The sequence below is a fragment of the Vigna unguiculata genome, chromosome 1, assembly GCF_037176805.1.
Source record: "Vigna unguiculata cultivar grain cowpea cultivar isolate G323 ecotype 2 chromosome 1, ASM3717680v1, whole genome shotgun sequence".
NCBI classification, from domain to species: domain Eukaryota; kingdom Viridiplantae; phylum Streptophyta; class Magnoliopsida; order Fabales; family Fabaceae; genus Vigna; species Vigna unguiculata.
The window spans coordinates 38530471-38551967 of record NC_140792.1 but is presented as its reverse complement, the minus strand read 5'-3'; the positions used below and the strand labels follow the sequence as shown (position 1 = coordinate 38551967).

Below are 21497 nucleotides of genomic sequence, written 5' to 3'. Positions count from 1 at the left end.
CTTTCAGTTCCGACGTTTAACTTTAAGCTCAGGCTTCAAATTTTTTATTTTGATTTCCATTTTCAACAACCAACCTAAAACAACAGCAGCACGACTTTTGACCTTTTGAACAGGACTAAGTTCTTGCTGATGGCTTAACTGTCACAACCTGAAGGGAAATTCGCCAAGTTTCCATCAACCTTTTTAGAATCTTTTTCTATTCATACCGGGGAGGGAAAGAATGTGCCAAACTTATCTTATTCTCTCCAAATGCTAGGTTAAATGTCCTAAAATCAACTTTTGTGTATGTGTTTGTGCATATATATTGTCAAGTGAGGTAAATGACCAAGCAATGAGCCCTTTTAACACCATTTATTTTGCTTTAAACTAAGCACAGGCTTTTGATATACAAAGGGATAACTTTAATCTCATAATCTTCTGTGTTTGTAATTTTCAACTATTTTGGCTTGGAAATTATTTTGCCTTAGACTTTATTGATGGAATGATACTGAATGTTCATGATGGTGGACTCTGCAGCAGATTGTTTGACTATTTTTTACCAAAGAAAAGTCCTTCCCACTTCTTTCGCTTTTAACCTTTCGTTAGATAAATAACATCTTACGAAACTTTAATTTAGTGAATATGTTTCTCTGTACAAATCTGAATAAATTCTGGACGACTTTTTGTACAATACAAAAGCTAACAACACAAATTTTTAAACAATAACTACTGCTTCGTAGCTCTGACCGAAGCTTTTGAAAAGATAAATGCTTCTTAGTTGTGACAGAAAGATATTTTCACAGATTTAGGGAACAATTCTCTAATTTAATTCAACCAAAATAAATCATAAGTTCATACCATGCGCGTCCAGTGTGAGAAGACAAGGTCAAATATTTATCATCAAGACTTGTACATCACCCTGTTATCTCCAAGCCAATTGGCAGTAATACGAACACGTACTACTCAGTAATTGAATATACAAATACAAACAGATACACAGAGCGAGGAAAGAAGGCGCAAAAGATGGATACAACTCGGGTAAGAATAATACGAATCACTGATTCTTCTTCCCTTGACCAAATGTGTCTTCAACACCATTTGTAACTCTTTCTCTGCGCTCAGCAATCATCTCTGAATATGCCTGACAACAAACAAGAAATTCTTGCTGAAAATTACTGCAAAAGCATTTGAAAACACGAGAACTCAACCTAGATTCTTAATTCTCTTTTAATAGATGCCTTGTTATCAGATAGAATTTAGTGCTACTTATTTTCAATTAAGAACTCGACTGAATTCTTTACTTATTTTTATCAGATTTCTAATTTATTTCTCAACTAGACACAAGAGAACCCTCATTTTGAAATGAAAATTTGATTTCTTTTTAAAGCTTAAATAACCTGTAGTTGCTTATTTAAGCGATTTCTATAATAAGTCCTTTACTTCACATACAGTCACTTTAAGTGTAATGATAATTTAACAAAAAGATGAATATAACTTCTGAAATAAAAGGGGTTCAAAATGTAAGTAAGCACAAACTTGATTCCACATAACTTTCTCAACTGCAAACGCTAATACCATGTAGAACATGTAGTGTCTTTGGATGATTTTTCCGTAAGTCCTTCTAGGAAAAAGGAAAGAAAATAATATATATATATATATATATATATATATATATATATATATATATATATATTTGACTTCTCCACAAGCTAAAATTAGCTGGTGTAAAAGTTAGAAATAAAAAAATAGAAAAATTATATAGGAAACCTCCTCTATATTATTTCATGTATAAATTAATTTTAGCCTATAAAAATATTCCAATTTTTTTCTTATCTTTCTATGCTAGAAGAAATTTGTGGAAAAACTCATCTAAACATGTTCATATATTGGTAATATATCTCATTCTCTCTAATTTCAAGAAACACACGAACCATTTCTACATCAATTTCTCTTAAGGAAACAAGACGTGAACAAATCACTACATAAACCAAAATTGATGCTTTATTTCCTAAGCACGCTGAAAGCCTCTGACTAAAATCTGGCAGGTACCTATGAGGGAGTAAAACGACATGAAATTTTAATCACTACGAGTGTTCCATCAACAAAAGAAAAATTTTAAGGTAATCTCAAAATCCCACTGAATCGAAGATTCATAAACTCAGACTCAAACACTTACCACATGTGCCCTGCCCTAACAGGCAGATATTTAAAGAGCAGATTACATAGGCACTTTCAGAAGTTTTTGAAGATGTCACGAGCCTTTTAATTCTTTTATCCCACACTAATTCCTTTCAAGTATATGAAAAAGACTACACCGATATATTCCATATATTATAATAATTTTCTTTAATTGTTTAAAAAAAAAGTATACAGTATCCCTTGCAAGAAAACTTCACCTGACGTCAAGCTAATTTAAGGTCTAGATGAATTTCTTCAAAAACACTTTTGGAAAGAAAATAAAAAGAAAAATTATAATTAATTTCTCCATAGTTGTAGAAAAAACCATCTAATCTTTTTGACTTAATTTTTTCCCTAAGAAATGCTTGAAGTAAAATATGGTCAAGCATGTGTTCCCTCTTAGTTTTATACCCTAACCAGAATAAGCAAATAAAGAACCGTGTTATGAAAAGCAAAAGAAAAAGATAAAAAAAGAAGTACGCAGATAAGAGAATGTGCTGACGAACCTTGGGATAAGAATAGAGGAAAATGTACCACCATGCACATATTAGCGACGATACAAACGAAGTGACTAAGAGAGAATTCAAAATCAACCAACTAATGGCAATAACTGCAAGCCCCGTGAGCGCTATTGTCCAGGGTTGACACCTAACCAAAATATCAAAAAGGATAAACAATCAACCACCAATGACGAAGTGTCACTAAACACCAAAAACAATGTTAAATTATGCTTTCAAAATTCCAATATCAATGTACAATTACAACAATTCCGTAGACCAAAATACTTACTTTTAACAAAATTAGGGATTAAAAGGGCAGTTAATAGAAATAATTGGGGAAGTTGACCAACCAAGAGGGTTTGGTGTCCCAAACAGAATCGTATTCGAGGGAGAGGTGGTTGAGGTAACCCTCCATGTCGTTGACCACGCCATTTTCGTCGAAGAAAGAAGGGTCTTTGGAATCGCTGGGATTGATACCAAAGACGATGGTTTTGTTGGGGAACGATGTGGGGAAAGTGAAGGAAGAAGGAAAACGGTGATGCGAATTGGGATTGTGTGTTTGTGTGGGTAATCTATTGGAGAGTGGAAATGGCAACACCGACATGAGTGTTATCATCGTTTCAAAGAACGCCGGTTACTACTGTCTGCAACTGCAAACCCTGTAAATAAAAGGACATAGAATTTGCCAATTTATTCAGTTTCTTATTACTATTTTTTTTTGTACATAATTACTACGTAACAGATAGTTATTCTGTGATTTTTAATAAAATTTAATTAATTAAATTATCTTACAAAGATATGCTAAAAATATATTGCTAGCTAGAGCCATCAAAATCACCTATTTCAATTCATCCTGACTTAGATGCTGATTAAAAAAAAAAAAAAGTTAACTAAAAAACCATAAGGTTGAAAAAGACAGTCACGTCAATGAATGCACTCTTCTTTGTTAACACTTCTTGAACAATTTTAGCAAGATTTACAAGAGCTTACAAGTCTAAGAACATAGATTAAAACTGTTACTTGAAAATATGCGTTTAAGACTTATCAGAAATTCTCAATTAATAAAGAAATTTCAATGTTGTTTTTTGAATAATGAGTTTAATGAGACTACATCAGATAATTATTTGTCTTGGTGTATATCGCAACATGTTGATAAAGCATAAGGGAAAAGTATTTTATTAGGGTGAGATGTCTCTATAACCCATACACCACCAGAGTGAGATTTTTCTTAAGTTAATATTATCTTACAATATTGATAAGAAAAATTAACAAAAAAATAAATACTCTTCAATATGAAATCATCATAGTAATTAATAAGTTATTTGTTATATTTTAATTTCAAACACTTAAAACTGAAAATAAGAATAAAAGAGATCAAATGATTGATTATTTCTTAATTTATCACTATTATTTGTAGAAAAGAATTATATTAAAAATATCTAGCTAATTAATGTTATAAGTTTATAGGGTAATATAACAATTTTTCAATCCAGCTATTAACTACTTACTGTAGATGTTTATTTTAATGATTATCAAATTTGAAATCAATAAATATAGATCTTTTAACATACACGTTGATGATTAGATCTAATAAACTTAGCACACTTTTTTTTATCAACAATTATTATTGAATAAAATGACAATAAGGTTTTAAGTGTTTACTTCTCTTATGAAACACTCAATTAGAAATAATGTGGAGAAATATTTGTTTGTTATAATACATTTGCATAATATTTAATTTTTAAGGATGTGTTCGCATAAGTGAATCATTTCAATGCATCGAATTGCGAAGACGGATTACAAAAGTAATTTGTGTTCGTCTTGAAAGATTATCGCACATGGATTTGCGATATAGGGTAAAAATTCATTCCTTTACTGCAAAGAAGATTTGAGAGGATTAATGAAAAATTTACCCATATAACCTTATTATATTCAAAGTCAACCATATAATTCTTACCCATATATATATATATATATATATATATATATATATATATATATATATATATATATATATATATATATATATATATATATATATATATATATATATATATATATATATATAATTATTATCAATTATTATCAATTATTAATAATAATAATTAATAATAATATTCATATATAATATATATATATATATATATATATATATATATAATATTGATATATTAAATTATATATATATATATATATATAATAATTAATAGTAATAATATTAATAATTGTTTTAAGTGATAGTAATTATTAAAATAATAATAATAATTTAATATAATTTATTTTTATTAAAATTTATTAAATAATAGTTTTTAAAATATAATATTTTTAATTAATTTAAGAATTATTTTATATAATTTTATTATAGAGTGTATTTTAGTAATTTTTAAATTTTATTTATGATAATTTTTTATTTAATCTATCACATCACTCAAATCATTCGTTAACTTTCACAAAATTCATCTCTAAATCCACTCATTCTACCTTCTAAATCCTCTCAAAAAAACACACATATTCATCCACTCAAATTTACACAAATCAATTTTCACACTCTCTCCAAATCTATTTTCTAAAGCGAACACAACCTAAAGAAATTGGTTTGCATATATAAGTTCATAAGTGAACGACGTCATTACTCTATATTCGATTACAATGTTAGTTTAGATAACCACAATTTTTTTTTCAAAAAATAATATTTCCTCACAATATCTTGTAGCAAACATATATCTATAAGAATCCTGTCAAATGAGCATTCTAATATTCAAAAGTTTTGGTATTTTATTTATATTTATTCTAGAGTCCTTTTTAAGTATCTTAAAATGGAAACGATAACATTACAATAATGTATGCAATAATTTTACATAAATTGACTAACAACACCACAAAATATAAATAAGATTTATTAATAATGAGAAAAATAAGTTTTCCGATAGGTCTTCTACATCTCTCGAAATTTATATTAGAGAGATTTACTTTAATGTGTCATTAATTTTTATTTGGATCCACAATACTATATGTATTGATTTGCCATCGGTCATACTCTTTTCTTTCAACATATAAAAAAGCATATTTCTCTACCTTCATATAAAATTGATTTCATAGACGTTCTTTTAGTTGGAAGATTATAATGATATTATTTTTAGGTTAAAATATCTTTTTATCCCAATTTTCGTCAAGTTTTTTTAAATAAGTCCTAATTTTGGTTTTATGTTCAAATAGGTCCTAATTTTTTTCAATTTTGTTCAATTGGGTCATCATTTTTTGCTAACACCGTTTAAATCATTAACGACTATGAACAGTGACTGCCACGTGTCACTTCGTAGTTTTTTTGAATTTTTTTATTTTTATTTTTATATTTTTAATTTTTTTTAATTTTTTTTTAATTTTTTAAAAATGTGCACGTGTCAACCTTGGAGCATGCCACGTGTCACTTCGTGGTTTTTTTGATTTTTTTTAATTTTTTTTTTACATTTTTAAAAAAAAAATTAAGTGTCCACGTGTCAGCCCAGTAGCATGCCACGTGTCAAAGTCAATGTTCTAAATTCAATTTAGTCCTTATATTTGTTATTTTTGTTCAATTAGGTCCCAATTTTTGTTAACATTAACCAATTTTGTCCATCTCCAAATTAAAACCAAATTTAATTTTTATATTAAAATTCACATTTTTATTAAATATTTTTATATAATATATTAAAATTCACATCATTATTACTTTGATATAAAAATTAAATTTGGTCACATCTTCAACAGGGACCAAATTGGTTAATGTTAACAAAAATTGGGACCTAATTGAACAAAAATAACAAATATAGGGACCAAATTGAATATAGAACATTAACTTTGACACGTGACACACTACTGGATTGATATGTGGACCTTTAAAAATAAAATAAAATAAAAAATTCAAAAAAACCATGAAGTGACACGTGGCACACTCATGAGTTTGACAAATATACATTTTAACAAATATTAAAAAAATCAAAAAAAAATAAAAATCAAAAATCAAAAAAACCACGGAGTGACACGTGGCAGTCACTGTTCATGGTCGTTAATGATTTAAACGGTGTTAGCAAAAAAGGACCAAATTGAACAAAATTGACGAAAATTGGGACAAAAAGGTATTTTAACCTTATTTTTATAATAACTATATTATCAACATACACAACTAAGTAAACACATTTTCCAAGTGAGATATGAAAATAAAAAATTGAATGATTTGTTTCGTTACATTTCATTTTACAAATTTGATCAATGCGACTAAATTTTTTAAACCAAATACAAAGAGATTGCTTGATATTATGAAATGACATATCCAGTTTGCAAACCAAGTACTCCTTATAATCAACAAAACGAGAAAATTGTTTGATATGAATACAGAAAATATGAGAAAAAAAAAATACTAATATCAACAACGCATAAACAACATAAAATAATTTTCTAATAGAATTGCTAGCTACAATACTTATTTTAATAATAACCTATATTTAATAGATATTCTAATACAAACATATAATATTATAGAGCACTTATATGAATATTGGATATTTTTATAAACATTGGATATAATTATACGCTTATGATATTAATGATTACTAAAAAAATTTATCAACGGTAGGTAATGAGTTTAAGTTTTATAATAATAAGAAAACACTGCTGATGATAAATTAATAAAGGAAGAAGAAATATTGTATTTAATTGCTCATGATAAGTTAAATTATTTGAAGTTGACATTTGTAATATACTCTAGAACTAATTCAGAGATGCAAAGAATGAAAGAAATATTGTTTTTTTTTTCTTATGATTGTTGAAAGTAAAATAAATATTACTTCATGATATTCAGACGTTGAGAAGTATTATTATATGCCACATCACCAACTTAGTTTTAAGTCTGAAGATTCACGTACAAATGAATATGCTAATCTATAATCTATAATAATATATATAAAGGGATTTTTCTTTTTATGGTCACAATTCAAAATATTAATTTTATTCTTTAAATATAATAAATTTTTAAAAATTGACCATTATTTTTACAAATTTTTATAAAATCGAATGTTTTTTGTTTTTTCTCTTCGTCTTTATTTATTAATAGTTATTTTTTCATCTGTTATCATATATTTCACTTTATTTTTAATAAATATAATTTTAATTTAAACATTAACTTAAAAATATTACAATATTATTATCTACTGATATAATATCACGCATATTTAAAAAATCATACACACATACGCGATATCACGTCTGTGTATACGCTAGTCTTTATTAAAAAAAAATATTTTATTAAATTAGTACACTTAATGTAATCAAATAAATTATTAATTTTTAATAAAATATTATGATATTATTTACTAGAACATAAAATATTATTAATAATACAGATTTTTCTTGTTGGAAGATTTATTATATATTAACAATAAAAAAATAACAAATATTGTTATATTTATTTTAAAATATTGAAATTTTCTAATTGATTTCTTAGAAATAGAAAATAACAAATGTTACAAATGTTATTATGATATTATGATTTTCTGTTAACAAATAAAAAAATATTATTATATATTTAAAAATAGAACCTATTACGCTTTTTTTATTGATCTGTTCGTGTCCGAAAATAACAAATGTTGTTATACATTTTATCAATAGAAAATGTTGTAATTTTCTGATTGATTTATTAGCAACAGAAAATAACAAATAGTGTTATCATATTTATTGTGATTGCATGATTTTGAGGAAAAATAGTTTTTGTCAACATAATAAAAGAAATCTAGGAGCTACATTTTGCAGAAATAATCATCACTCTCTTCTCTTAGTAGAAAATGAGTACTAAAATAAGCAATCCAGAAATCAATCACCATGGAAATATAGCACGAAGACTAAAGTGGTCATTTCAAATATAGTAGGAAAGCTGTTAGTAATTATGTAGGTGCAGAAAGCAAAAGACAAGTTCGAAATGTAAAACAAACTCGACTAAGAATTACTCCATGTTTTGTAGATACCCAAAACGGTTCAATCATCTCCCGCCAAGCCAAAATATTGCAACACGAAGAATTCCAAAGTCGGGATCGGAGATCTTTAAATTACATTAAATATTTGCCCCTCAGGTATATAATTTTGTCATCTTTAGGAGTGGGCAGGGAAGAATATTACAACAATTCCATAATTTGTGTAGTGCACGAAATGCGTGCGAGTTATACATTTTTTCAGGGATGTCACCTCTCGTGAATAGGATGTGTTTGATCAACTGGCCATGTTCATTCATGATAGAGTGATCCATGACCTGCCCATCTCCTATTACCGATTACTATTAGAAAGTAAACAAAGATGTGTTTACTTAATTTTATTTGCGTATATTAACTAAAAGGGGTACAAAATACATAATTGGAGACCTCTTCTACATTAGCACCAAAAATAAATTCCATCACTACATGGATTGATGCCGAGGAAAAATAACCTCTTTTTTTGGGAAGCCTGCGCGATGAAGCAGCAATATATTGACAATATTGCAAATATGGAAACAAATGCCAACTTTAAAACAACAACCAGCCTCCAATTGTCCTCCAGATTGAAAATTCCACAATGAAGAACATCAATTAGGAGAAGGACAAGTTGAAAGCTGAAAAATCCAGATCCGTCGTTGACACCCATCCTGTGGCATCGTTCTTCCCCACAGCTCCCCTAGTCCGTAAATTCAAATCCCAATGTTAGGAAACGCCCAGAGGCGGACAAAGCTAATGAAATGGATCCAACAAAAATTGAATTTAGAAGGAAAACAAACAACGGGCACTAACTTCCAAGCATAAAATTGCAACAAACCTTTTTGTAGACAAATTATTAGGTATGTAAAAATTTCCTGGGAATACTAGTCCTAGACAACAAAACTTGTCACGTGACAATTACCAACATCATTCTTGTGCATAGTTGTGGAATGTCAAAACATAAAAGCAAACTAATCTACCCTTGTATGTGCTTCTGCTAAAAGGTAAAGCACCGGAAGGAACCCCCAGTTAAATATTTCAAATTCCTTCAAAAAACAAGAATGAAACAATTTTTGTATTCATCATATATCAATGAATACTATCTAGTTTGTTTTCTGAAACAATGTCCTCAAGGCACCTGTAACGTTTGCCTTTATGCATTAGAAATCCACCAGTAACTCACCCACCATGCCAACACACACGGGGTGCTAGCACATCCACAGAGAGAGACACACACAGAGAGAGAGAGAGAGAGAGAGAGAGAGTACCAAGTTCACCAGATTGTTGTCCTTCTTGAATGATGCCTCACAATGAGGATTCCCTAGAGGGACAAAAAGTCAATCTCATCTGAGCTTTCCTCGTATATCACGTAGTTGGCATCTTGACCATCCTCATTGCCACTTCCCTGATCACTATTGTAGCTGCTTTCAGATGTACTCATAAAAATTGATCCATCTGACGTGTGGCTACTCAATTGTGAGGGCAGACTTATCTCACTATTCATATCAGCATCAAATGTCTCCATATAACTGCGGAACGATCAGAAAACAAAAACTGGTGCCGGTTATAGAATGAAATAAAAAAATCCCTCCACCTGTAATAAATTAAGGGCACCAGAATCCAAAAATACTTAAACTGAAAACTATCTAACCTTCCTTCTGCTGATGGATATTCAGCCACCACACACATATCAGGTCTCGTTTCCAAAACCTGTTTTATAGGCATAATACTGGAACGCAACCCCAAATTTGTAAATAAATAAAGAATAAAAAGTGTCATTGAAAAGGTCAAAGTAATTCAAGGAACTCATGTGCTAACCATTACCTAGAGTTGTAGCACCTGTGATACCAATCAGCCTCAGATGCTAAACCTTCCCTATTGGATATATCCTGTTTAAATGTAAATGTGACAACACGAATCAAAATTGAGTCAAGCTGAAACATCACTCTTATTTTATAAGCTAAAAACATATTTCTATATACCCACAAGATGTACAAGAAATTTGAAATCTCCAGCAAGAATTGCAGTCAACAGCCTCGCGACTTCCATCTGCACATAGAAGTATTAATGTTTCCGAGGCATCTGAGTTAAAAGAGAAAAGGTAGAAAAGTATTACAGACATTACCTCTTTGAGATGCATGCAATCCCTTAAAATTAAGACCTCAAGAAAATTTCCCCCATTGCAGCTTCCAAGGTTTCTGAAAAATAAAGGTTTTAGTACTTTTAATCATTCTACTAGACGGACAGAATGTAACAGGCTCTAGAAAAGCCTTGTTAGATACAACTGACCTTAAGAAGTTACCAGTGATTGAATAAGACGTTGAAAAGTCAACATACTTCAATTTCCTAAATCCCTGCACATTCAGTTTAGAATTAATAACTCTGACAACATGCAGCTTTTCTTTAACTTCCATGAAAAGGAAAAGTTAGGATAATGTTATCTAATTTAAAATTAATCGTCCAAACTTCAAAAACAAAATGGTAGCTTCGAATCACACATCAATAAAATATTAATATAATACCGCCACCATTTTTCCCTATAGGTATAAAAATGACCACCAATATGTAGCGCATAATATTGCAAAATTATTATTCAGAAAACCAAATTTGCTCACCAGTAATTGATAATCACAATGAAATAAATAGACTTAAAGCTCATACATTGTAAAACATCAATATATACTCAACGCTCCATGATAAAAGACAAGTTACAGGCTGCAAAAGTTCACAAAATTACCTCTAAATTCAGCACAAGATAGCTTTTGGGTGTAAAAAGTGCAAACAAAAAAAAGTCAAGTCTACAATTTCCAACTAAAGTAAAATGCAGAAATTGAATATACAAAAGATAGAGTTAAACATGAATCTTTTAATGAATAAATTAATAAAAAATTTACTGGATTGACAAGAGCAAATGGGGACACACTGCACAGTGTAAAATATGCTAAAATTAAGAACTTGAAACTTAGTACATTGAAAATTGCAACTTTCATGAAAACATACCTTAACCAATACACGAACTTTGCAATCATGTAGCTTAAACCCTCTAAGGGATAAAGAAGTTAGATGAGGACAATTGTTTACTAGCTCAAAACAGGTTTGTGCTTTCAAGCTGTCATCTCTACCTGAAAATCAAAAAGAGATAAGTAGAGATATAGAAAGTCGTAAAAGGTAACATATAGCTCAGAAAGTAAGTTACCTGTTTTAGAAGACTCGAAAAACAAGCGCTCTATCAAGTGGCAGTTTGCACTTACTGACATTAATGTTTGCCTCAGCTCAACATGGCTAGCATGTCAGGAAAAAAAAAAAAGAAAGAAATGGATCATCAACAAACACTATATATATAGAAATGACCTTCTCTTTTAAATAAAACAAATTAGTAAAAAAAGACAGAATACACATTAAATGCTTATCACATGTTCATATTACAGCAGAAAGTATTCCCATCTTAACATGGCATATGGAATTTAATATATTTCATGTTCCAGATCATAAGAATTTAAATTTCAGTCCCATAATCTTCATGTTTAACAACTTTCAGGTTCATGTGATTGTTGGGACTCTAGGAGTAATACAGAAAATTGATAAGAAGTTATGGGACTCTAGAAGTAATACAGAATAATTCCTTTACATAATTGTTGGAAAAAAAATTGAAATTTTAATTGGTTTGGAGGCACAACAAGGCTTTGAAAAGACATTCTTAAAAAATAGATTTAGACCTAATTCAACTTTACAAAATCAGCTTGCAAGGTGAGATTTGTCCCATTTATACACTATAATTTGGCCACATCTCTAGTTGATGTGGATCTCTAATACACTCACTCCATCACTGCAAGGACTGGAAATCTTGTAGGACTAGATATTTGTAAGTGCTCTCATGGCAAGTAATATGATAGGCCAAACAAAACGTGTAGGAGAATATCTGGGGTGGTTTATTGGGAAGGAGTGAAGAAAGATTCCAGCAGTTCATAGTAAAATGTGAAGTACACAAGAGAAATAAGAATCAAAATCAGTACCCCACTGGTCTCCTGCACCGTTGCCTATTCAGACCCAAATGTAGAGTGACATCTCCATGCAGTTTTGGCTTTAGGTCATCGTTTCTCATCTAAGGAGAAACCCAGATTTTTATATTTGAAATAGTAAAGTACCAAGTGTTCTCTAGTTCCATTATATCAAACAGGGATGGACCAAATCTTGCTCAGGCCCTTCTATTTTCAAAGTTATTCAAACGAGTTGGAACTAAACTCAAGAACAGCTATTCTTACTTAGCCTCCACAAGGTGGTAAATAGAGGTTTGGATTTTTGAGGTATGTCACAAACGTATAAGCAGTGGCCACAATCATTCAGTTGGAATGAATGTAGGTTAAACACAAATGACGCCCTTTAGAGATTTGTATGGAAGAAAACATGCCTTGCTTTTTATAGGGAGCACATTCCCCTCAAACATGGACATGTATACCAGCTCACTAGACTCTACTACAAGGGACACAATTTTGGATGAATTGAAACATAATTAACACCAAATTAATGTTGCACTACACTGCTACAAGGATAACATCAAGCTCTGCACGGCATAATATTGCACTGTCAAAGAAAGAGAAAAGCAGTCCAAGATTCAATGGACCATGTCACACGATCCTCTATTTCATCTCATTTTGTTGAACAGGGCTGTATCAGGCTCATATAGTCCTCTGCCATTGCCCAAAGTATTGACAGACAATTGGCAAATGCAGACAAAACCTAAGGATTTTTTGAACTTGTGACACACTGCTGGTGTGGAAGATGAGTTGCTCGTACAACATGACCTACATAAGAATTCTTCATAATGTATCACTATCTACCTATAGGTCACTTCAAAGGTCTACTGAAAGTCTGTCTCACTGTCTTCTAATCATTTTTTGTTCTACTCCTGGTCAAATTCAACCAGAATACCCAACCTGAATATGGCAGATCGCAGATGGAATCTAAAATAGTACATACAGTAGATTATAAGGAAGTGCACTGATCACAGAAAAAGAGATCCATTTTCTTCATGTTTAACACATTTTAACCAATAACATTCTCATATGCATCATCCACCAGCAGTGAGAAAATGCTTATAACAAAAAGAAGGGAAAGATCAAGAGTTGAAGGAAATAGACTTACAGCCCAACAATTTCCAAATCAAGGAGAGATGGGCATGCAGACAATGCTGCACCAAGGGATGCATTATCCATTCTCTCAATATTATACAAGTGTAACTTTCTTAAAAGAGCCCTACAAAAACAAATATAAGAGCCCATATAAAACATATCACCTGAACACACTGGATACTTAATAAGTCCAGAAAAGAAAAATACCCTGGGGCACCACCATCACCACTTAAAGGGCTTAAGCAACACCTTGTTAGAATGGATGACTCCCTCCCTTGTCGAGATCTCTTATCATTCCATGAAAAGTTTGATACTTCTACAATAGCATTTCTTATGGTACAAACAAATGGTGGACAAGATCCAAGTGAAGTAGTAGCGCCAGGGACAACACCAAGCTTAAGAGACCTTATTAACAGAATTATAATATGTGAGAATATAATAACGCAAGAAAAGATAGATCACAGTGTAATGCAGGACCAAGAAGTTAACATAAGGTAAAATAATGAGAACGGTTATGCTTTATGGTTGAAAGCCAACAAAGTTTACATGGTTAAATTCACTTAAAATGATGAAATTAGTTGCACAAATTCAAATAGGAGCTGAAAAAATATGAGAGTCATTAATGAAATGTAAGCACCAAACCAGATGAGACAGACCAACCAAACAAATAATCAATATGCAACAAAATAGCCGCCCTACCCTTTCCTTTTCTTTTCTTTTTTTCCTTTTACCAATATGAGCAAAGGTGAAGTACAGTAGGGAAATGATCGGCCCAGTAGGCGATTCATTTTGCACTATCACAAAGTATTCACCAAAACCACCAGTTGGCAGTAAAATGAAGTTTTATGCGGAGCAAAAAATATATATAGCACGGAAAGGACATTTCAAACCTTAGTGCCTTTCCAGCTCGCTGAATCATCGTAGCAACTACTGCATTGTTAACCTTCGGAACAAGTGTTGTCAAATCAAGATTTGTATAGCACAGAGGATCTTTAGCACATTTGCTAAACATTGAACAAGTAGCTGATGCATAGCACAGGCTCTGGGTATCAAGCATTGAGAACACCTGTGTATGGGACTCAAAATCAGTACACAGAGAACTTACCAATTACTTCATGGACACATTCAAAAACTCTTAGAAATTAGTCTTAGGACTCAACACTATAAATCAGCTCGTAAAATGAGGATTGTCTAAAATTTATAAGCTCTCCTTAAGCCAATCTCTCAGTATGGGACTAATACTTACCCAATTATGCTGCAATTCCCAGCCCCCAAACAGACTACAACTATGACGAGTTAGGGGTAACCGAAATTAAAGTGGCTTTCCAACAAAACAATGATTAGTTTCCAATAACAATTGAAATTTTGGCCGTTCTTCAAAAATACTATAAATCAGGTCAAACATGTGCAGCCATCGTTTGTGCAAAATGCAACTGCAGTCCATAATCTCGTGCTACATGCTTCTCCGCAGGTACGTTTTATGCATAGTCCTCGTATACATATACTCAGAAAACTCGGATCCAATTATATTCAGCAAAAATCATTTCCACTCTAACTACACATACATAATATAAAGAAAAAGCTTCCCTACGAGAAAGGGGGCGAAATAACGAAAATCAGCATTATTTAACTACACATCTACCAACTTAATTAATAAGCATACAGACACGGAAGGTAACACAAAAATCAACAAAAAGGGAAACAGAGGAACGGTAGGAACATTAACGTGTAGCATAGCATGATTACATTAATACTGAAATAAAAAGAAAAGGAAAAGGAACTCCGGAAGAAGGGAAGGGAAGCGAAAGTGACCTTGATGGTGAGGTCCGGAGGGAGGGGCCAGGCGAGGGAATTGTGGTTGGAAGCGCGTTTCCGAGAGGAGTGTTTGGCGGCGTCAAGGAGGAGAGAACCCATTTTAAGAGCGCGATCGATAAGATCGGAGTCGGAGGGGACCGATTGGAGAAGCCTCTCGAAGGAGAGATCGAGGGCGAGAGAAGGGAGGTCGGAGAGGGAGAGAAACGCGTCCAGAAGACGCTCCACATCGCTCAGGTTCTCCACTCTAGGGTTTTGCGACGGACATGGACGCTTCGCCATTGAGGGCGTAGACGACGACGACGCCGCTGATGACGCACTCACACTGTGAAGGACAACGGAATCCATACCCAGGGCCGACGAGAGTGAGTGAGTGAGTGAGTGACTGAGTGGTAAGTGGTTTGGTTTGGTTTGGTTTCTTCACATTCACACGACCCTCACCCTCTCTGATTCCGTGCCTATGGCTATGTACCGCAGATAGATCCTATGCGTTTCAGTGCCGGTGCCTGTCGCCTTAGCGCCACGTGGACCATCACATGGTTCACAACCCTCCATCTGTTCAAAACCATTATTTTTAAATTCTTTTTTCTTATATTACCTTTTCCTCTCCTTTGTTAGTTCTTTCTCGGACAAGCCTTTTTTTATTTTGTTATTTACCCTCCTCTCCTTCGACATGACATATAATCCACGTCACTTCACTCCCATTGTTTACTTCCATGCCCAATCAAAATAAATTCTTGGTTACGCACCTCCTAATCAAACTCTGACAGGTACACATTATACAAAAGTGAATGTGCTATTATTTTTTTCTTTTTATTACGTCTACAATCTTCTGTGCTTCCTGACAGCTGTTTAAAAAAAGACACTACTTGAAAGTTTATAATATTATACAAACGCCAAATTGATTCCGTCATTCTTTTCCGCTACTCAAAAACCAATTGGCTGCTCGAAAAGAAATAACTAAAATACACGTTTAATTATTCTATGCAATACTACTGTATAATTGAGTCTCTGCTTTTGCTGAATAACTATCCATATAAATAAATTAATCTTTCAGACAAATAAAAGATATTTATTAAATAGATTCAGCCGCAGAGCCAGAAAACGCTACCGAGTCTCGAAGCAGCCCAACCGCGATGGTCGTTGAGACAGTTAAAAAACGCTGATTTAATGAAATACTAACATCTGAATTTTTACATGTTTCATAACACACCGATTGTAGGAAGTAAAGTAGCAATTGGACATATAGATAGTATACATCATATGAATATGTCGTTTTAGCAAACATGGATTAACTAGCTGTCTCTAGGAGCAGGCATTATCCTAAACCTTTCCTCAGATGTTTGGTTGACCCCACTAAATCTCTCTTCTGCTAGAAGTGACTGTAAATCACTGCCATTTGCCAAACTGTTAAACTCAACTGCTTTAGACGGCAATGTCGGATAACGCCGTTGGCAAAATGTCATTAACCTCTTCACGGATTGCAGGTACTTGCGAGTGGTCTCGTCATTCATGATGTGAGCAACACTGTTAGTGTAGATCTTTTCACGAGCAGATCTTTCATGAATACCAACCATAGTGACTCCAATAGGCCAGGGTGCATTCCCGATGGCCAGCTTGATATAATGGTCCATTGCTGCCAGATAATCTCGCTTCATACAGCATTCAACCACCACCAACAGCGCCTGTCGAATGTCATCAGGAAGAACCTGAAAATAGAACACACCATACATTCCATTAGTTAAATACTTCAGAAAACAATCAAAACTGACACATGCCTCATCAACAATAAAATTCTATGATTACTTCTCAATCAATATGCATTACTTAAACAGTATGTACTAGTAAGAAAAGGAACGTATATGCTAAATATTCAACGGTTATAGCCATGCTCAGTAAATCCTTTGGTTCTCTAGTCCAACGGAGAACCTATAGAGGAGACACTTACTATATATATCCTTCTAGAAAGGACACAAGCATTGGAAAGTGAAAGTCAATTATATCTCACACTTGCCCTGTCAATTTGCTTTGTAAACTTGCACTGTGCAAATTGGCAAACAATATTGCTCCCAAAACTTGTTAGCCCCAAGATGGATGCTGACAAACAGAAATTCTGTTTGGGCCTCTTGGAATAAATAATCTTAAATAGAATTTATTGTAAAGGTGTGTGTTTAATAATATACCTAGTTCCTTGATATATCTTTTCATATTTTCTAATCTTCCCTCTCATATATTGTATCTTATGTATCCCAAGTTATTATAAATATGAATTTCTAGTCACTAACCTTCCACCACTGTCGTTTCTCTCTCTTGAAACCAACCCTAGGTTGCCTTTTGCTCTTTCTCCGTGGACTGTGCTCCTGCCTCTACCTTGTTCAACATGTCTTCAAGGACTATGTCCTCTTTTTCCAAGACCCCTTCCATAACTTTAGAGAAATTAAATAAAAAAACTACTTATCTCGGTTTGCATTTGGTTCCTTGGCCAAGTTTTCCATAATCATTTAGGAGATGGGAATTCAGTACCACTAGATCAAATTCAACAGTGGATGAAAATTGATAAAATTGATTTCCAGCTTTGTTCTCCACTTTGGCAATCAGTAGAGCCCAATATTTTGAGCACTCTTAGATCCTTCAAAACGTGTAATTCCTTTGGAAAAAAGGCCCAAAATATTTTCACAAACGGTATCCAGTTAATAGATCCGGGAACATTACGTTGGAAATGCCTCCTAATAGATCCAGGGAACTTTTACCGTGTGATCTTGCTGAGATTTCTTCCCTTACTTATATATTATATACATTAATCTAAAGATGTTTCTGCGCCCTGCTGCTAACCAAAAGTCTATGACTCGTGTACACTGTTACTTACTAGACAACTTATCATTTTTAGGATCAGATTGAGCATCATCCTATACAATGAATGAGATTAAGCACAAAATCATATTTTTCAGAATTAACCATATTATTAATCAAGCTAAAAGGTTTGGCTAAATTATGACCGAAAAAGTTTCACAACGTGATTGCTGAGAGAAGAGGGAGGCGTGAGATAATAAACTGATATGCAGGTTCGATAACATTTCTGATCAGCATGAAGAACTACACCTACACAACCAATTTTTGCACCACATTACCTCTCCCAATTTCAAGTTTTCAACAATAAAAAACATCCTTAAGTTGGCTACATTAATCTATTAAGCCCGTTAGACTACTCCTACGAGAATGTTTGGATCTGATTATTTTGGGGGAAATAAATCTTTCTCTTGGGAGCTTCTTTGAAAAATACTTTTGAGGAAAAATTATAGACTATTTCCTTAAAAAATGCTTTTCAAACATGCTTATAATTGATACATAAAGGATTTGTCAATTCCAAGAAGTAATGAACTATATTTATTAGCATTGCTTAGCACCATAGGCAGGCATATTCATCACGATATCTGCAAAACTATTATGCTGGACAGTAATATGATGATGTCCAGAAAACGAAAGAAGATGGTGAAATTAAATTAAATTGGTAGACAAAGAACATAACTAATTAGTTCAAAATTAACGGTGTATGAAGTATGAAATCTAGAGTTGTCAAAACGGATAACCCGGCTCAACCCACCATGGGTTGATCACTTAATGAGCCAACCTAATCCGCCTCACTTATTAACGAGCAAACAAAAAATCGAACCTGACCCAGCCCACCACGGGTTGATAGGTTAAACGAGTTGACTCATAGACTCACTTAATTAAAAAAATACAATTTTTTTATTTTTTTCAGTCAAAACTAAATCATAATTCTATTAAAATCTATATAAACTTCAATACAATCCAAATACAAACCAAAATCACAAAAGTACAAATTAATTGTGTTGGTTAAAAAACAATCCAACCTGACCCAAATGCAAAGATCAACTTAACAAAAAACACTTGTGTGACCCTTTATTTGCAGGTTGGCTCACTAACCCGGCTCACCACAGATTCAATTCGGGTGAGCCGGGTTCTAGATGGACCGGGCCAAAAATAAACCCATATTGAAATTTGTAAAAAAATTTCAACCCAACCCGGCCCGAACCCGTGGTGGGCTGGGTTGACTCGTGGGTTCCAACCTATTTTGATAACAACCTATTTTGATAGCTCTAATGAAATCTAAAGAAAATAGAAAGAATGGAATGCTGGAAAAAAAAAAAAAAACGCTCTGTAAGATGTGAGAGAAAGAATTCAAACAGAGGCAAGGCAACTGTTACACGAGCAAACTTAACTGCAGTTACTCCTCGCCAGTCTAATTGCAGCCTAAAGGGGTTGATATCCCTAATAGACAGTAAGCATGATCTAACTTGTGCTTATAATGTTTGTACCGTCCATATCTTACGATATCTTACAAGTCAATTTTGTGATGATGAATTAGGTACTGAACCCAATTAAGAAAAAGAGTGGAACGATCAAGGAAGAAGGGTGGCAAATCCTATTATGTTTCTAGAGCTAAAAAAACAATAGAAAATAGGGGAGAAATCAGAATTTTACCCAAAATAAAATCTTAACATTGTTTCAGAGTACAAATTGGGGTTTTGAAACTTATACCAAGGTAGCACCAAAACATAGCTCACAAAAAGATGCTATTTGAGCCATTATTTGAATCCTTTAGCAGCCTAGGGCCACTACTCCATTGTAGCGCAACTGCTACTGTGCAGAATCACATACATACCCTCAGAATAGCATTACACTACTACCAGTCATACGGTCCTACTAATACAAAATCATAGCAGAATAGATAATACCACCATGCTCTCGCATACACCTAGGTTACATGTATATACTTCACTGAAGACATGATGACAAGAGCTTACTTTCCGTCTCTCTTCATTGAAATTATACTTCAGAAAGTTCTATTTAGTGGAGTTATTCTCTCAAACATTTAACAGTTAACAACATCATCCAATCACAAAGCCATGACAAATTACACAAGGATAACCAATCAACAAAATCCAAAGCATACAAAAGCCATGAGGAGAGGAAACTCACCTTCTTCCTACAAAACTTGAACAGCGGATTCAAGTAACGCGCACACTGCTTAAACGTAGCAACCATGGATTTCCCCTTAGCCGTGCGCTTCTCCGACTCAGGCTTCTCGTGCAACTCCTGCTTCCACTCGTTCAGGAGCTTCTTGAAAAACACCAGAATCTTATCCTCATCGCACAGCTCCTCGAAATTCGCCTTCATACGCTTCAAATCTTTATCGGCATCGGCGCCGCTAGAGCCTCCCTCGCTCAAGTCGTCGTCGCCACCTCCACCCTCTCGGTCCTCAGTGGCACCGTCGTCGGGCTTCTGTCGCTTCCTCTCGCCAATGATCCCGGTCTTCTGGCGCTTCCGCAGCTCAGCAATGTCGCGCAGGAAGTCGTTGGTCTGCCCCTCGGTCATGTCGCTGTCCACCTCAAACACGCCGGCCTTGAGAACGTGCTTCAGGCGGTCCAGCCTGGCATCGTCGTCCTCCCCGAAGAGCGTGATTGGCTGCTTCAGGAAGCGGAGGCGGCGGATGACCTCGGGTTTCGGGAGGACGAGGTTGTCGATGTTTTGTTCGTCAGTAAGGGAGGTGGAGGCGGCAGCGACGGCAGAGGAGGATGAGGCGGAGGCGGTGTTCGAGGAGGTGGGGGCGGCGGTAGCGGGGTCGGAGGACGTTGCGTGGCGCTTTTGCGACTTGGCTTCCAATTCGCGCTTCTCTTGCTCGCGGAGTTTTTGGATTTCCTTCTGTTGTATCTCGGAGCGCTTGAAGAATCTCTTGCCGCCGGTGTCTTGCGCCAGAGATTGACGCTTCTTTAGAAGCTCTTGCTTCAGAAGATCCATCTAGGGTTTGCGACGACGCGGTGGTGGAGAGTATGGTGATTTCAATTCAGTCCTTCGGATTAAAACTAAAAACCCTTACAGGATAACCCCGACGAATTTTAATG

At 33.6% G+C, this 21497-nt stretch overlaps 3 protein-coding genes across 7 annotated transcripts; all 3 read right to left on the bottom strand.

Moving 5' to 3' along the window:
• Positions 1-783: 783 nt before the first annotated feature.
• LOC114178068 (spindle pole body-associated protein) lies at positions 784-3333 on the bottom strand. The gene is made up of 3 exons (XM_028063761.2): positions 3008-3333; positions 2664-2805; positions 784-1120 (listed from the first exon to the last, which is right to left on the bottom strand). The coding sequence occupies exons 1-3, from the start codon at positions 3271-3273 to the stop codon at positions 1034-1036; spliced, it is 495 nt and encodes a 164-aa protein (XP_027919562.1). The 5' UTR covers positions 3274-3333; the 3' UTR covers positions 784-1033.
• A 5372-nt stretch (positions 3334-8705) lies between these two features.
• On the bottom strand, positions 8706-16039 carry LOC114186183 (RNI-like superfamily protein). Of its 5 annotated transcripts, none has more exons than XM_085672460.1 (13): positions 15574-16039; positions 14652-14827; positions 13969-14166; positions 13775-13885; positions 11829-11914; positions 11633-11754; positions 10922-10986; positions 10758-10830; positions 10619-10681; positions 10457-10521; positions 10284-10361; positions 9901-10186; positions 8706-9332 (listed from the first exon to the last, which is right to left on the bottom strand). In XM_085672460.1, the coding sequence occupies exons 1-12, from the start codon at positions 15919-15921 to the stop codon at positions 10144-10146; spliced, it is 1428 nt and encodes a 475-aa protein (XP_085528586.1). In that variant the 5' UTR covers positions 15922-16039; the 3' UTR covers positions 8706-9332; positions 9901-10143. The 5 variants fall into 5 exon arrangements, with proteins under 5 accessions (XP_085528586.1, XP_085528588.1, XP_027930039.2 ...); XM_085672462.1 differs by having other exon boundaries at positions 8706-9338; positions 9902-10186; XM_028074238.2 differs by having other exon boundaries at positions 8706-9385; positions 9901-10161; positions 15574-16036.
• Positions 16040-16716: 677 nt separating this feature from the next.
• Positions 16717-21497, bottom strand: LOC114187325 (splicing factor Prp18 family protein). The gene is made up of 2 exons (XM_028075548.2): positions 20575-21497; positions 16717-17282 (listed from the first exon to the last, which is right to left on the bottom strand). The coding sequence occupies exons 1-2, from the start codon at positions 21391-21393 to the stop codon at positions 16869-16871; spliced, it is 1233 nt and encodes a 410-aa protein (XP_027931349.1). The 5' UTR covers positions 21394-21497; the 3' UTR covers positions 16717-16868.